The sequence below is a fragment of the Lactuca saligna genome, chromosome 9 (assembly GCF_052625555.1).
Source record: "Lactuca saligna cultivar CGN05327 chromosome 9, ASM5262555v1, whole genome shotgun sequence".
Classification (NCBI taxonomy): Eukaryota; Viridiplantae; Streptophyta; class Magnoliopsida; order Asterales; family Asteraceae; genus Lactuca; species Lactuca saligna.
In genome coordinates this window covers 186,036,091-186,052,676 of record NC_136425.1, presented here as the reverse complement: position 1 = coordinate 186,052,676, position 16,586 = coordinate 186,036,091, and the positions used below count along the sequence as shown (strand labels likewise).

The 16,586-nt window shown below is 33.4% G+C and overlaps 2 protein-coding genes across 3 annotated transcripts; one reads left to right on the top strand and one right to left on the bottom strand.

Annotated features, from left to right (window-relative positions):
- Positions 1 to 6,876: 6,876 nt before the first annotated feature.
- Positions 6,877 to 8,842, bottom strand: LOC145015853 (interferon-activable protein). Of its 2 annotated transcripts, none has more exons than XM_078974327.1 (6): positions 8,627 to 8,842; positions 8,139 to 8,200; positions 7,960 to 8,015; positions 7,401 to 7,874; positions 7,120 to 7,304; positions 6,877 to 7,035 (listed from the first exon to the last, which is right to left on the bottom strand). In XM_078974327.1, exons 1-6 carry the CDS (start codon positions 8,763 to 8,765, stop codon positions 6,941 to 6,943), a joined length of 1,011 nt encoding a protein of 336 aa, XP_078830453.1. In that variant the 5' UTR covers positions 8,766 to 8,842; the 3' UTR covers positions 6,877 to 6,940. The 2 variants fall into 2 exon arrangements, with proteins under 2 accessions (XP_078830453.1, XP_078830452.1); XM_078974326.1 differs by having other exon boundaries at positions 7,127 to 7,304.
- Positions 8,843 to 11,255: 2,413 nt separating this feature from the next.
- TOC64-V (translocon at the outer membrane of chloroplasts 64-V) lies at positions 11,256 to 15,852 on the top strand. Its single transcript, XM_078975805.1, has 13 exons — positions 11,256 to 11,694; positions 12,220 to 12,372; positions 12,627 to 12,751; positions 12,874 to 12,999; positions 13,139 to 13,321; positions 13,726 to 13,870; positions 13,940 to 14,108; positions 14,170 to 14,304; positions 14,382 to 14,582; positions 14,655 to 14,782; positions 14,894 to 14,945; positions 15,102 to 15,171; positions 15,595 to 15,852. Exons 1-13 carry the CDS (start codon positions 11,435 to 11,437, stop codon positions 15,675 to 15,677), a joined length of 1,830 nt encoding a protein of 609 aa, XP_078831931.1. The 5' UTR covers positions 11,256 to 11,434; the 3' UTR covers positions 15,678 to 15,852.
- Positions 15,853 to 16,586: the final 734 nt, after the last annotated feature.

Sequence of the window (16,586 nt, the reverse complement as noted above, 5' to 3'; positions counted from 1 at the left end):
TTAGATTGATTGATGTCTTTGTGATTCAAGTATGTTTTGTATTATGTGTTCCGGACTTCGGTCCGATGCAGTATGCAGTATATGTGCTTATGCTAGTTGATATGTTTATGCTATGCCATGTTATGCTCTGTTAGTTTCCGGACTTCGGTTCGATGTAGAAGACAAGGTCCCAGTCAGTTCCGGATTTTGATCCAATGCAGCAAGTTCCGGACTTTGGTCCGATGCGGGGGACAAGGTCCCAGTTAGTTCCGGGCTTCGGTCCGATGCAGTTTCCGGGCTTCGGTCCGATGTAGTGGGCAAGGCCCTAGTTAGTTCCAGACTGCGGTCTGATGCAGTTTCCGGACTTCGGTCCGATGCAGTGGGCAAGGCCCAATATGTGTTTATATGTTATTGTATGGTATGTGGTAGTTTGTGGGAGCTCACTAAGCTTCGTGCTTACAGTTTCGGTTTTGGTTTCAGGTACTTCTGCAAGTAAATGTAAGAGCTCGGGATGATGGCATCGCACACACCACGACTTCAGTTTTTGTCCTGGGAGTTGATTAGCTTTTCATTGACATGATTTGATACAGTCCTGATATAGTTTTCTTGTGATACTTTGTTATGGTTTTGATACATTGACGTATGGGTTTTATTCTATGGTATTGATCTAATGATTTTAGTAATGATTAAACAAATTTTTTTGGGTCGTAGTCAAGGATGTTACACCATCATATATAAGGAACCCTTATGGCCCCAAAAATGGGGTGAATACTTCCTTTAGGGTTTCTAGCCATTTTTGGTGCGTCCTCTCTCCTCCCTCTTCATCCAAGTTGCTTAATGGTGTTTGTGACTCCATTAGAGGTGCAACACTTGAGGCACTAAACTTTCTGAAGCCAAGGATTGATTGTTATTTCTATATAACAATCAAAGGTAAGATCTAAACCCTAATTTTAGTTATAGTTTATTAGATCTAGGGTTTATGGCTTTGGATAATCAATTGCATATTCATTAGACAAACTAAATCCAAAGCTATTTGGGTTTGCATGTGCACCATAGGATTGATATATTGCTCGAAACCCATTTAGTCAGAATACTTACATGGACAAGGTACTAAAACGTTTTAGTATGGAGAGTTCCAAGAAAGGGGACTTACCAATCCAAAGCAATGCCAAGTTGAGTAAGACTCATCCGAGTACCGAAGTCGAGATAGTAGAGATGAGCCGAGTACCTTAAGCTTCCGTAGTTGGCACAATCATGTATGCTATGACTTGTACTCGCCCTAATGTGGCATTTGCTTTGAGCATGGTCAGCAGATATCAAGGGAACACTGGCAAAGCACATTGGACCACATTCAAGAATATTCTTAAGTACCTTCGGAGGACCAAGGAATGGTTTCTAGTCCTCGGTGGGAGTGATGACTTAAAGGTGCGAGGGTACAGTGACACCATTTTTCAGACCGAAAGGGACAACTACCGTTCGCAGTCGAGTTGGGTCTTTGCCTTAAATGGAGGAGCAATGACTTGGAAAAGTTTCAAGCAGGAGACTGTAGTTGATTCAACGTGCGAATCAGAGTACATTGCAGCGAGCGAAGCATTAAAGGAGGCAATATAGCTGAAGAATTTCATTGGATACCTTGGAGTTGTGCCAGCCATACACGAGCCTATGGAAATTTTCTGTGATAACGAAGGAGCGGTTGCCTTGACCAAGGAACCGAGGGATCATGGTAGATCTCGACATCTCGGCAGAAAATATCACTTTATTCGACATCGGGTAGAAGAAGGACTCCTTGCAGTGAAGAGGGTATCGTCAGAGGATAACCCAGCAGATCCACTTACGAAGGGACTGAGTATGGTTAAGAACTTGCAGTACGCTAGGATCATTGGGCTGAAGGACGATATTAGTTTAGATTAGATAGTTAGAAATGTGTAATAGATAAATTGTAATTAACATTCGATGATTAAATAAATGGGTATTATTTATTAGTAAAGTTACTGTCTTATGTTTATTGTTTACCTATTGTTTCATTTTGAATGTTTTGACTTCCTGAATAATAAATTTATTCGAACGGTCCATAGTCGTTCATATGCTGGAAGTAGGTATGAATGAAGATTGTCATGAATTGGTGTATAGATTGTCTAAAGTGTATTAGACATAGCAAAAGTTTGCTACAACGTTCATGAGTGCTTATGAATAAGATTTGAGCATTGGAATAAATCCATGCTTGCTGGAATCACTTCATGGAATTTATCTCGAATGATCTCAAGACGATAATATCATATGGTCTTAAAACCTAGATATATGGTTTATTGTTTTCTAATTGGTTTTACATTGATAATGCGTAAACACATCAGTAACTTGATGTTATAAAACACATTGTTGTGTATGATTTGATTAGTGAATAGTAAATGCATATTAGTCGAAGTTTATCTGTTCCTTTTATCCTAAGAGGGTAAAAGCGATATCAAGGCCCCTCGATGATTTGGTTTGACTTATATGCCGAGCCCGATCAGGACTAAATTGATGTGTTTAATTAAGTTCTATGTCAAACGAATTAAAGATCGAGAAACAAACTGTTAGACAATAAGTATGACTATGTTCCATGTAATTGTCTGCACGATATCTAGAACAGAGGACTATACGATCCCTTATCTAAATGACAAGTTGTTGATGATATTAGAGCTCAACATCATCTTTGAGAGCTACGATTGCTAATCAGATTGTGTTTGCATTTATAGTTACTAGACTATCCAAGTGGGAGACTGTTGGATTAATGTCTAAGCCCGTAACTATATTTGGTAAGTACTTGATGCGGTTGTGCATGGTCCTTTTAGGTTGATACTGTTGGATTAGTGTCTAAGCCCGTAACTATATTTGGTAAGTACTTGACCTGGTTGTGCATGGTCCTTTTGGGTTGCCTTCACAAAAGCAACTTGACAGGGTGATTTATGAATAGAGAGGTTAATATGGTTTATTAATATATTATATGAATACTATATTAAAGGAGAAATCATATGGTTTAATTAATATTAGACAGTAATTAATTAAGAATTAATTTTGTGGCTAAAAGACATTAATTAAATATCAGGGACTTAAACTGTCAAATGTGTGATAATTGAATATTGGGCTGAGGAGCCTCTTGGACTAGGCATGGACAAAATTAGGGATGTGTCCATCCTAATTTCGGCCATAAGGGGCCTATTTCAGAAGCTTCCTTGGATTGCTTAAGGCCTAAGCTATCCATTAGGGTTTAGACTGAAACCTTAGCAGCACCAGTATAAATAAGACCCTAAGGCTTCCAATTTTCAGCCACTTGAACCCTTAGAGCCTTCATAGCCGAAATTGTGCCTCTCTCCTCTCTCTCTCTCTCTCTCATATCATCCTCTTACTTGTGTGGTGTTTGTAAGCCATTAGAGGAGTGACACTAGTGACTCTAAGACAAAAGGTTCAAGCCATTGTTCAAGATGTAATCATCTAGATCTGTTTTCTTATGATAATTTCGAGTTATGTATGTTAGATCTAGGTTTTGTAAGTCTTGGATGAATTGCATGTACAATAGAGAAACCTAGATCTAAGCTTTAGGGTTTGCATGAGCACATAGGATGTTATTTTGTGTAAAACTCATCAGTGGTATCAGAGGCTTGATTGGTTTCTTTTGTATTGATGCCTTGTATGTTCATCCTCTATGAAAATCATTTTTTCTACCCTCTGCCCGACCTGACTCGGCGAGTCAATCCAACTCGGTGAGTCCAGTTAGTGACTCAGCGAGTCGGAGCGTCAAACAGAGGGATTTTCGAGATTTCTTGATGTTTTGCTGAAGGATAATTTCCTAAATCATTTTTGACTAATAAAATCTGAATTTTATTGTTGTTATATGAATATCCTTACCAAAATAAAAGATAATTACCAATTGTTTGAATAATTAATTCCTTATCCGAATTTTAATGTTTGAATTACTTAGGATGCATTAAAAGTATAGAGATGGTGGTGATGTAGTGATAGCATTCAACAGTACTTATGCTTAAATTATAGAGAGAACGGAAAATCAAAGACTATTGCCATAATATAAGTCAAAATGGAATAAAACACCCCGAGAAGTAAACAAAGCCCATCGATCTGAATGGTGAGATGTAAATCACAAAAATGAGAAAGGTAAGATGCTTATAGATATGGAATTTTGTTCATTTGTAAGTTCAAATTTATCTATCTGGTATTCGTTCCTTTCCAAGCACCAAGAATACTGATATGGGCTAGGTCGTAGATAGAGAGTAGGTGGTGGTTCAATACCGATGGTGCTGTTGATGATGAGGTGGGCAGATGAGGTGCTATGTCAGCTCTTTAAATTAGGTTTTTTGCTATGTGAGGTTGGAGAAAATGAGAGTGTAGAGCGACAAAGGGATACCGTTTATTATTATTATTTTTGATTGAATTTCTAAAACGTTAACGTTTAATGTGATTAATTTCACAAACGTAAATGTAAACGTGCATTTAAATGATAAGCATAAGTTGATTGTATATTATGTAGTTATTGTGGTACCTCTTAAATTTCAAGAAAATGTCTAAAATGTTATATATATATATATATATATATATATATATATATATATATATATATATATATATATATATATATATATATATATATATATATATATATATATTGACAAGGCTTTAAGGAATAAGAGACTTTATGTTGGTTCATATTTTGGCCACAACATTTTAGAAATGTCACCTTTTCGGCTAAAATTTTGTTAGACCACAAATAATCTTAAAATAAAAGTTCATATGAATAGAAAAGTTTTAGGTTTTTAAACTTTTGCCATTAAAACTTTATTTTAAATTTTGGCCGCAATGTATAGTATTAGAGTTTTACATTTTTACCCCAAAATTTTGTTATGTTGACCATAAATAATCTAAAATTTTAGCCATGAAGTCTTTTACTTTAGAATGTAAAACTTTCTTATTTTAGCATATTTGATCCCTAAACTTTGGTATGTTCATACTTTTAACCACTTTGTCGAACGCCACTTTCTATTCCTTACTTTATAAAATATCGCTTACCCACTTAATTTTGAACGCCTGCATTTCCATCTCTTACCTTTCGTATATTCACAGTTTGTAGGTTTCACTTTGATCCCTACATAGAAAATAAATTACAAAAACCGTCATTGTAGTTTACATAATAGGTATTTGTGCATAATTATATTTATATGAATGGTGTATATATTAAAAAATTATATAAATGCCTCTTCCTAATAATAAATTTTAAAAAGTGAGTTTGTATCCTTACGTAGAAAATAAATTACAAAAATGGTCTCTGTGAGGTATTTTTTCTTTTCTAAAAACAATCATTGTAATTTTGTAAGCAAAACATTGTATGCGTCCCCACTGAAACATGGATGAACATTCTCTAGTTAAAACAAAAGGGGAAACAATAACAAAATCATTATGTATTAACCTAAATTTAGATCGTATCTTACTAGTAATATCCACTTATTTAGATCTTCATCAACCATCTAGGTAACACTAATCGACAATTGATTGTAACACCCATATTTAGGCTGTAATTTTTTTAAAATTTTATTCAATTGGACCTTCATCAACCATCATGTAACGTTAATCGACCGTCGATTTTAACACCTATATTTTTAGGCTATAACTTTTGTCAGTTTTAGTAAATTTGGATTTTTATTTTTTTAAAGGAAACAAAGATAAGTTATCATATGAATAAGGAATCTAAGTTTGATGGACTAAACTTGCCAAATTTAGAAACATAGGTTTAACCATGCAACTAGATTTGGACCAATAGTTTTATGAACTTAACATTCTAAGGTTATTTTGGGAAGTTAATGATTAGAAAGTGAATTAGAAGCTATAAAGAGAATTAAAGGGGAAAACTTTTAAAGTTTAGCGGTCAAAGTGAATAAACAAAAACCTACCTTCACTATTCTCTTCATTTGGAAAAATGGTCTTGAGAGCTAGTGAGGAAGAATATGGCGATTGTTGGAAATATTGAAATAGGGTTATGGAAATCTGGATAACAAAACAGGAATTGTGTAATCACTTTCTTTGTTTGATATTTCGATCCTATATGCCCTGGGTATCACGAAATCCAAACTTAGGATAATTCCTGATGCAACAATTCTGATTCTAGGCACAAAATCAGAATTAATTTTAGAAGAAGATGAAGAAGGAAGCGTTTCCCGGTTTTCTATGTTCAACTCAACGGATAAATGAGAACAGTTTGTATCTTTCAGAAAAACCAGATTAGTCCCTGAATTTGCATTTTTCAAGAATGACATATTAGTCCTTGTACTAACAATGTTTAGTAAATACAAGTGTGCACTCCCACACCTCCTAACTTGTATTATAACTAAAACATTATTCTTGAAACACTTGTTGAATCCATTACACTAAAATATATTTGGTGATATAAAATCACCAACAACGATTTTTGAAGGCTTGAGAGAGAGAAGAGTAGCAAGTTCGAATATCTCTTGAAGAATTAGAATTCCAATCATCAAAGTAGTGCTTAGAATGTTTGAATCCCTAGTTGTGACTTCCATTTGTACGATCATTTTTGTTTAAATCTTGAATCAATTGTTTTTGTAACCCATCAAATTATTTATGCTCCTTTTTGCCAAAATGAAAACACAAATCTGAATAAATTACCAATAAAATATAGGACATACGAGAATGAGAATAATTCTACTCTATAAAATTGACATATTTATTGACCCTTTTTGGGTTCTTTAATGTAACATATTAGATATTACAAAGTCTTCCAATTATTACACAACTTTGCTATCATGAAAAAAAAAAAAAAAAAAAAAAGAATTAATAAATTGGAAACATAATGAAAAGAGGAACTCATATTATTATTTTTTTTTATAAAAAATAAAATAAAATTTAGCCAGAAAGTGTGCAGGGTTTAAACAACCAGAAAACATCCAACCCTTTTGCTTCATTCTGTGTTAAAAGAGGAGCAGCTTGATTTGTATTGACTTTGACTTCCTTCTTCACCTCCTTTATACTGATTTCTTCTAGTATCCCTCTCTCCTATATAATTTAAATTCGCATAATTGGTTTGTATCCAAAAAAAAAAAAAAAAAAAAAAGAAACTTTCATAAAAATGGAACATACCACATACCTTAGTTCTCAGACGTGATGCCTTAGGGGGTGGGGTGGGTTTGGGGGTCCCACGGTTAGCAGAAAAGCATTGCGGCGATGGAGGATTTGTTCGAATCTGCAACAGTCTTTCCTCATCTTTGCCTCTTATGGTTTTCATATTTAATGCAATCGGGGTGTTCTCTAAATCACCATTCATCCTAACATCATAAACATTATAAATATCACAAACAAATTTAGTCCATAAGAAGGGCAATAATGTCTTTTGCATAAAAAATACCGAATTTATAACTTACTTTTTCCTTGTGAGCTTCTCCTTGACATTCTTATGCTCCATTTCTTCAGGATTCTCTAACAATGGCTTCCTTTCACTTTTACTTTCCTGCAAAACTCCCATTTCCTGTTTCTTTGAAGGCACCACACTCTTATTTACAATCTCTTTTTCACCATTATCTTTTGTTCTTGTTGCCAATCGCTTCAACTCGTTGCAAAACTCAGTGACCTGATTCAATATATCTCTTCCAGCAAATAGATTTCGAGCAGACAATGTGTGTTTCAGAAGCCTTGGGGGTTGGGGTTCTTCTTTTAGTAAGAAATCGTTATCGACATTGATCTTCTCTGAGCTTGATTTGATCATTTCTTTTATGGATTTGGGTTTGTGAATAGGAGGGGTTGAGAAATTGGGGTTCTGATTCTCACTATCTTGAATGCATTTTGTAGTTTTTGAGTCTTTGTTCAATGGGAAACCCCTCTTCTTCAATGCTGCATCTCTATGAACAGAAATATAAATGTGATTTAGGGTTTATAAACCATGGATTCGATCGGAATTTATTGTTATAAACAGAGTTTGTATACCTGCGATTTCGATCACTAAATTCAGGGATCTCTGAAACGCTAACCGATCTAGGAAGCTACATGGAAAGATAAATGGAGGATCAGTAGATTCATCAAATCAAACATAAGTAGATCTCGTGAAAAGGATTTGATTAAGAGTATAATGAAACGGAAATCAAACAAGATCTGAGAATTAGAACCTTTGCGGAATTGGGGGTTCTTTGCCTGAAGAAATCTTCCACCGTCTTTGGATGATCACAATCTGTAAACCACAATCATGAACAAATAACAATCATAAATCAATAAAAAACAATGTTATTTTGACTTTTGAAGTTCGAATAACATAACAATTACAATTACAAGTTCAAAGTCATCGTAAATTCTTAAATCTAACCCGAAAACATTGACAATTACAAGTTGCAGTAAAAAAATCGGCAAAAGTAATCGAATCCATTGCATATCAAAATTACTACAATCGAACTTAGCAAACAGTTTGATTGTATAACAATAACAAATCACCAGGAAACTTTCAAAATTGTAGTGCTTTCTAAGATCTCACTCGAAAACATGTGATAATCATAAGTTGATATAACATTACCACAAAAAAACATCTGAAAAAAAACAATCCATTGCATATGAAAATCACTAAACAGTTAGCATGTATAAGAAAAGAAGAACAAAAATTCACCAGGGCGGCAGAACCAAGCTTCATCATCAACAGGAGGATCATGATTGGAGAAATCAATCCATTGTGGAGCGTTAATGTCTTCATAAAGTATGTCCTTTTCGAACTTCGAATCTTTCCAATCGATCACAGCTACATCCATTGATGGATTGGAGAGAGAAACAGAGAAAGAAGAAGACAATGCGGTTTGTGTGAGTGATCTGAGTAAAGAGAAAGAGAGACCTGAAACATTATGGAAAGGACGAGGGTTATGAGGGGATTTTTACGTTACTGTTTTTCGACCGTTGGAGACATTTTTTCTTATTTGTTTATCAATTTAGAGTAACTACAAAATAGCCCCTTCACTTCACTTTTATTTACAGTTTTAGTCCACCGACACAAACTTCATTAATGCTTTGTTTAAAACTAAAATAGAAAAGACAAATTACACAAATAGCAACACACTTAGCCCATAACATGTGTCGGGATAAACATAATTTTATATGAAATACAAATATTTAATGAAGATAACAAAGTGATAAACAATATCTATTTATATAGCTTTATGTATGATAGATTCAAACATATTTGAGGGCCCTTACAAAAAAATGAGACCCTTAATATTAGATTTTTTTTTTAGTAAAAGAGGGTGGCACCTTCAGAAATCATTTTCCAAAATTCTTTTTTTTTTTTTTTTTTTTTTTTCAAACTCGTTTTCCTCAGAATAAGTAAACTAGAAATTGTTTTTCAGAAAAAAACAAACCATCTTTTTCCAATAGATATTTTTTTTTTCAATTCATTTTTTAGATATCAGAATAAGAACGTCTTCGATTCACTACTACGAAATTAAAAAAGGAATCAAGAATTTTTTTAGAAATCATTTTCAATTTAAGAATTAAAGCAAATAAAAAATTCAAAAATTGTTTTGTAATGTGGTTAATGTGGGGATGTTTGATTTGCTTTAGTTACCTACCAATAGGGGCGATCACTTGATTGTTTAGAATTCTGAAAGATCGATTGACATCTCTTGTCTTCTTCATTAATTTTGGCTCCAATCTTTTTATCTTTTTTTTGCCGCTACCTGCGAATCTGCAACGACTTAATATATATATATATATATATATATATATATATATATATATATATATATATATATATAGAGAGAGAGAGAGAGAGAGAGAGATATGAAATTTTGAAGGGGATCATCGCCCCTTAGACCATCCGTTATACCCACCACATACCATATATGTGGTGGGTGCCACATCAGCACCATATTCTCCTACCACTAACATGGGATACCTACCAATAACACACCACTCCACCTCATTACTTTAATTAAATTTAATTAAAAAATTCATATAATTGTTTTTTTAAATACTATTTTTCATTAATTTAAAATACTAAATTACATTAATTAAAAACTACATTAACTAAAACGAAAAAAATTACGTTAAAATTAAAAATTACATTAAGTAAAATAAAAAAACACAATAAAAAATACATTAATAATTGAAAAGCTAAAAATACCAAACTTCTAATTTGTGTTTTTTTGCAAGATTATTCCATTTTGGGGAATTCTTCAATTTTTGCCAAGCTTTGACATGTCTAAAACGTTGTTGATTTGTGTTTTCATATTGCTCCATGGCCATATTAACCGGATCGATTTCGGCTTCATGAACGTTGTTTATAACAAAGTTGTAAATTCCATTGAACTCAGAACACCTGACCCTCATATCGTGCCACTTCAAGCATATTTTATCAACATTTCGAACTGCACCACCCATTAAACCATTGAAAACACTTTCAACATTTCTTCAAAAAGAACCGTAAGTTTCACCAACGTCTTCTTCCGAAACCGTCAACCAAGCTTGTGCTAATTTCTCTTCTTCTTCTCCTGACCAGTTCTTATTTTTGGGAGACATGATTTTTAAAGGATCAAACAACAAAAATATATCTAAATGGAGTAGAATTATATGAAAAATAAGAAGATATTGGTAGTATTTATAGATAAATATTGAAGAAATTGAAAAATAGCCGTTAGGAAGGGGGAAGAAAGGTCAAACGTGATTTAATGCAAGAAATGAAGCTATTGGCCGTTTGAATTCGTTGTCCAGAGCACGGAAGGCCACGACCACGAACCACCGGGGTGGTGTGCACGGTCGTGGTTCGTGGCCACCTAGACCACGGACCATCTCGTGCAATGTATACCATTTGGCCTTGTGGTGACAATTTATATGTAAGGGATTATATATTTATATGCATGAGATCATTCAAAGTGGGAAAATGTTATCATAAATTGATTTTAATTTATTTTTCTACTTTTATTTTTTATTTTTTTTCTAATAACATATTTGGAAAAAATATAAACTACGTACCATCTTACCTTCTTCTTACCCATTTTTATGGGAGACATTGTTATTGTTATTGTTTTTCGTAAACAATATATCTGTATTTTTGTTTATTGTTTTTGAGATTTTTGATAATTATTTCTTGAGAAAAAGAGAAAAAAAAATGAATTGATGAAGAAAGTAAATGATAACTAAAGTCAACAATAAATATTTGTGATTTACCAAAATTGTACTCAAATAATTCATGAATATACGTATACCCACCAATGGGGACTTGGCGACATGCGCACAATAGCAATAGGCTTATACCGTCCGTCTGCGTGGAGCGCACGATAACGTGATATAGCTTTCTCTCGGTCTAAAACCCTTGCTTTCCCATAAAACCCTGAAAACGGAATTCGTCGAATCTCCTTCGCCGGCTTCACTGATCCAAATATTATATCATTAGAAATCACCTCATAATCGGTGAATCGATTATCAATCTATGTCGTTGAAAGCTATAAATCTGGAGAGAGTGAAAAACAATGTCTCAAACCCAAAAGTATGGATCGTGATCGGCGTCAGCGTCGCCGGCATATTGATCCTCACCGCAGAGACTCGGAGGCGTCGATTAAAAGGTAGGTATGCGATAAGAGAAGATTATGGTGCTTTTATAGAGCGTTTCGAGCTGCTTCCGTTTCCTCAGCCGCCTCCTCCCGCTGCAAAACAACCTCTCTCTGGCCTGACTTTTGCCGTCAGCGATGTGTTAGTTTCTATCTATTCTTCTATTCATGTCTATTTCTATGCATTTTTGAATTGTTTTTATACGCAAGTGGATCACTGGATGATGATACATTGTTAATGATAGTTTACCGTTTATATTTTTGATATGTATCATGATGCTGTTATGCACTCGAGTGTACTCTCTTTGCAGCGTATCTAATTTATGCAATACATATCATTTGTAAAAGAGAGCTACGCCAAAAGGATCACAATGTTTGACCGTCTATTGGGCAAATAAATAAATTTTGAATGAATCTTTCAAAAAAGAAAAAACATCAGGACAATCGATGATGGTGTTTAAATGGAGTACCATTTTACTCAAAACGTGTTTCATGTAGAAAGGGAGCTATCTACATCAATCAAGCAATATAAGCAGAACAACTAAGCTTTTATCCTTTCCAACTCTGAATTAAAATTCATCTTAGTTTTGCACTTGAAGTCTGCTACATATGACAATACGCAAAAACAAAAGAGTAATTGTTGTTGAATTCTGCTGTTATGTTGTAGCTTTGATGTGAAAGAGTATGTTAGTGGATTCGGGAACCCAGATTGGAAAAGAACACACGAGGAAGCTGGAAAGACTGCAATTGTTGTTACTGCATTGTTGAAGGATGGGGCTACTTGTGTTGGAAGAACTGTCATGGACGAGTTATCTTTTGGGTACTCCTTTTTTCATTCGTCTTCATTATCAAGATTCAAGACAACCACATTATTAACATCTAACTTGTCATAAAGACAAGAAGTTAACACAAGGATTGTTTGTTCATTTATTGCACCATGTATTTTCTGGTGTTAAATCTCCCCTTCTTTTGTCTTATGTAAACATGTTTCCTACAACTAGTTAGTCGGACATTTTCATCAGTTAAATGTAAAAACAATGGAGCTTGAAAGTGAGTTATGGATTATGATTTCAGGACAACTGGAGAAAATTCACATTATGGGACCCCAACAAACCCTGCAATGCCATCCTATGTTCCTGGTGGATCCTCTAGTGGTTCATCTGTTGCAGTTGCAGCAGAGCTTGTTGACTTTGCAATTGGTATTCTTCTTTCATATGTAAAAATGCAAAAGAGCAATTATAGCAATCTTACAATAGGCTTTCTTTCTGTTCTCTGTATGCCTTCTGTTAACTTTTCCATATGTTATTTGTTAAATTCTAAGGTACTGATACAATTGGAGGAGTAAGAATCCCAGCCTCATTTTGTGGCATCCTTGGATTCCGGCCTTCACATGGAGTTGTATCCACAATTGGGGTTCTCCCTAATTCACAGAGTTTAGACACTGTTGGTATGTAGTCTTGGTATGTCCTATGTTTATTTTCATGTAGTCTTTTTTGGTTTTTGTGAAACTACATGTCAGTAGAAGTCTTCAGTTTTGTTGCTTTTTCTTTTTATATTTCATGTGTTTGATGATGAAAATCTTTCAGGAATATTTGCTCGTGATCCTTCTGTTTTGCATCGTGTTGGGCATGTTCTTCTTAGATTGAACCCTGTTGAGCCTAGAAGGACAAGACGAATAGTTGTGGCTGATGATTTATTTCAGTTATCCAAAGTTCCTCAACAGAAAACTGTATATATTGTTAGCAAAGTAACTGAAAAGTTATCTGGTTGTAAGTTCCTTCCCAAATTTTTATGCCCTAGATTGTTTAACTTAGAGTAAATTACAAGAATGGTCTATGTAGTTTACCCAAAATCCCAAAATTGCAAGTTTTATCTATTTTTTGAAGCTTTTCCCAAAGTCATCCCCAACTTTTATACCCTTATTTCACATAAGGGTAGAAAAGTCATTTCACACGAGTCAGGGTTCAATACCAAAACAAAAACCAAAGTCAAGGATGATTTCAGAAAATGAACCTAGCTTGCGATTTCGGGTGAAGTACAGGGACTATTCTTGTAATTTACTCTATTTTATCGTATGAAGCTTTTTTCTTCTGTATATGGATCCACAAATTGAGGGAATGAAATGAGTAAAATACTAACTTGATGATGTTCTTTTTGTTCAATCTTTTTGCAGATCAACAACCAAAGCATATGAATATTGGTCAGTATATTTCTTCAAATGTTCCAGGCTTAAAATATTTTCATAATGAGGAATCAAATCTCCAAAATGGAACAAATGCTTTGAAGGCTCTTTCATCAGCAATGCTGTTATTACAAAGGTATGTATGAATTTTAATGAGTTAATCGCTCTGATAGTTTATAATAATAACATGCTTTTGATTTTTCAGATATGAATTCAAAACCAATCATGAAGAATGGATTAAAACAGTGAAGCCCAGGCTAGGATCTGATGTATCTGATCATATTCATGCAGCAATTTCAGCTGCACATGAAAATATCAAAGCTTACTATAAAGTCAGAACAGAAATGAGAGCAGCTCTACGCAGTCTCTTAAAGGTACTTTGCATACAGTATTTACTTAAATACCCTCTAAAGGTACTTATTTCTGTATTTACAGGATGATGGAATTCTGGTTATTCCTACAGTGGCTGATACCCCTTTAAAACTTGATTCAAAGAAAGGTTTGTTGACTGAATATAATGAGAGGCTATTTGCTCTATTAAGCATTGCTACTATGTCTGGCTGCTGTCAGGTAATTTATATACTTAAATCAACTCTGGAAAAATCTAAATTTTATTTAATTTAATGTATGTTACAAATAATTTCCAGGTCAGCATTCCTTTTGGAAAGCATGAAGATTCTTGTATTGGGGTTTCGTTTATTGCGTTTCATGGATCAGATAAATTTCTACTTGATACTGTTTTGGATATGTATCAATCTTTACAAGGACAAGTTAATGCTGTTACAAGTTTGCCACCTTCTCTAGACTTGAATGGGAATATGGATGCTTCTGAATTGTTGAAGGAAAAGGTTTTTACTATTTTACCCTTTTACCCCTTTACTCTCTATTAAAGAAGTAATTTTGTTTGTGGTTTGTGTTAGGGAAATGCTGCATATAAAGGAAGACAATGGAATAAAGCTGTGAGCTATTATACTGATGCTATTAAATTGGATGAATCCAATGCTACCTTTTACTGTAACAGAGCAGCTGCTTATTTAGAATTAGGATGGTATTTTTTTTTTTTTTTTTTTTTTTTACTTTGAATTTAATTTATTTTTATATATAAAATTGTTATTAATTTTGCTACTAAATTGATGATGGTTATGTTTTAAAATCACAGCTTTCAACAAGCTGAAGAGGATTGTAGCAAAGCAATATCACTTGATAAGAAGGTAATGATGTGTATATATATTAATGAGAAGGAAATGTTGACTTAATCATATAAAATGTCTGAACACATTATATGTGATGTTTGCTGTTAATCACTTAAATTAAATTCATATATTCTTTTATAATAATATTGATTTGTATCTTTTTTCTATTTGCAGAATGTGAAGGCATATTTAAGGAGAGGAACTGCTAGAGAATCAGTTCTTTATTACAAAGAGGCTCTTCAAGGTGCGAATCTTTTTCTTTTTTCTTAGATTGAACTATTATTTATTATTATTTTTGCATTTTTATAGTTGTTATATTAGTAGTTAAGTGGCTAATTCAGTAAAATTAGTAGAATGGTTCCCCCAATCGTTGTATTTTGACTAAGTTACATTCTTGGTCCCTCAGTATAACTTATTATTTCAGTTATTGTCTCAAAAAGTTCTCTTGCAATTTTTGGTCGTTATTCGAGTTTTTGTATGTTTTTGGTCACTTTTCGAATTAATTTTTTGCGTCTAAAGTTGGAAGACCGTTATAAGAACCTTAAATAAGGACCAAAATTTAAAGAGAACTTTTTGAGACTAAAACTGCAAAAGTCTGATGTAGTTAGGGACCAAAAATGTAAATTACTCTTACGTTATTTTATTTATTTATTTCTAATATTTCCAGATTTTAAGCATGCGCTGGTATTAGAACCACAAAATAAGGTTGCAAAAGGGGCTGAGAAGAGGCTAAGGAAGCTAGTGAGTTGATCTGTTTTTGGTCTTTCTTGGATTTTGATAAATAATTGATAAACACATTCACGGGAAAAAGAGAGATTTAAATTTTACTTTTTGTAATATTAGTAGTGTCTAACTGGCCTTTTGTGAATTTATGATACTATAATTGATTTTGTGGAAGATCATATTTTTACATTCGGTTTCCATATCACATGTTAGATTTGTGTTTTTTACACGACAAATACTACTGTTATAAAATATGCTTGTAGAGATTGATTTTTTAAGCAAAAACAACCATCAACATTCAATGGCCTTCAAAAGATACGTAGTAAATAAATAAATACCATTAGTTTTCTTAAAATTAGCTTTAACCCTTCTCCACCTGAATATTTATAACCCTTCTTGGCAAAGACGCTCAAGGGGATGAGGTTTCTAATAAACTCGAATTGTCCCATTGAACATCTTAAAACATAATAGTTTCTGTCGCCAGTTTGTATCGGAAATCATTAAAACCACAATTTGTCTTTGTAAGGACATACGTCGGGAAATTTACTATAAAGTTCTTATATTTTGACATTATATTCAATTAAGTCTATATATATTTTTTCTGATCCAAAGATATACTCACTTTGAGCCTTTTTATCTGCTAAAAAAAAATCCTACAAATTTACTAAAGAAACACCAAATATGCATATTTTGATAAAATAGCCCCTTTTAGCATCGCCTTTTGCCAAAAGTCCCCAAATTTGTATTAGTTTTTGCTTGAAATGACTAAAAAGTCTCAAATTTAGAATTTTTTTTGTTTAATCTTTTATGTTTTAAGGATCCATTGATTTTTGTTGTTCTTGATCTGTCCCTAATTTGTATATATGAAATTTCATCCGCTTTCAAATTACAAATTTGTTCTAAAATTTACATTTTTTGCATATATTTTAAAATTTT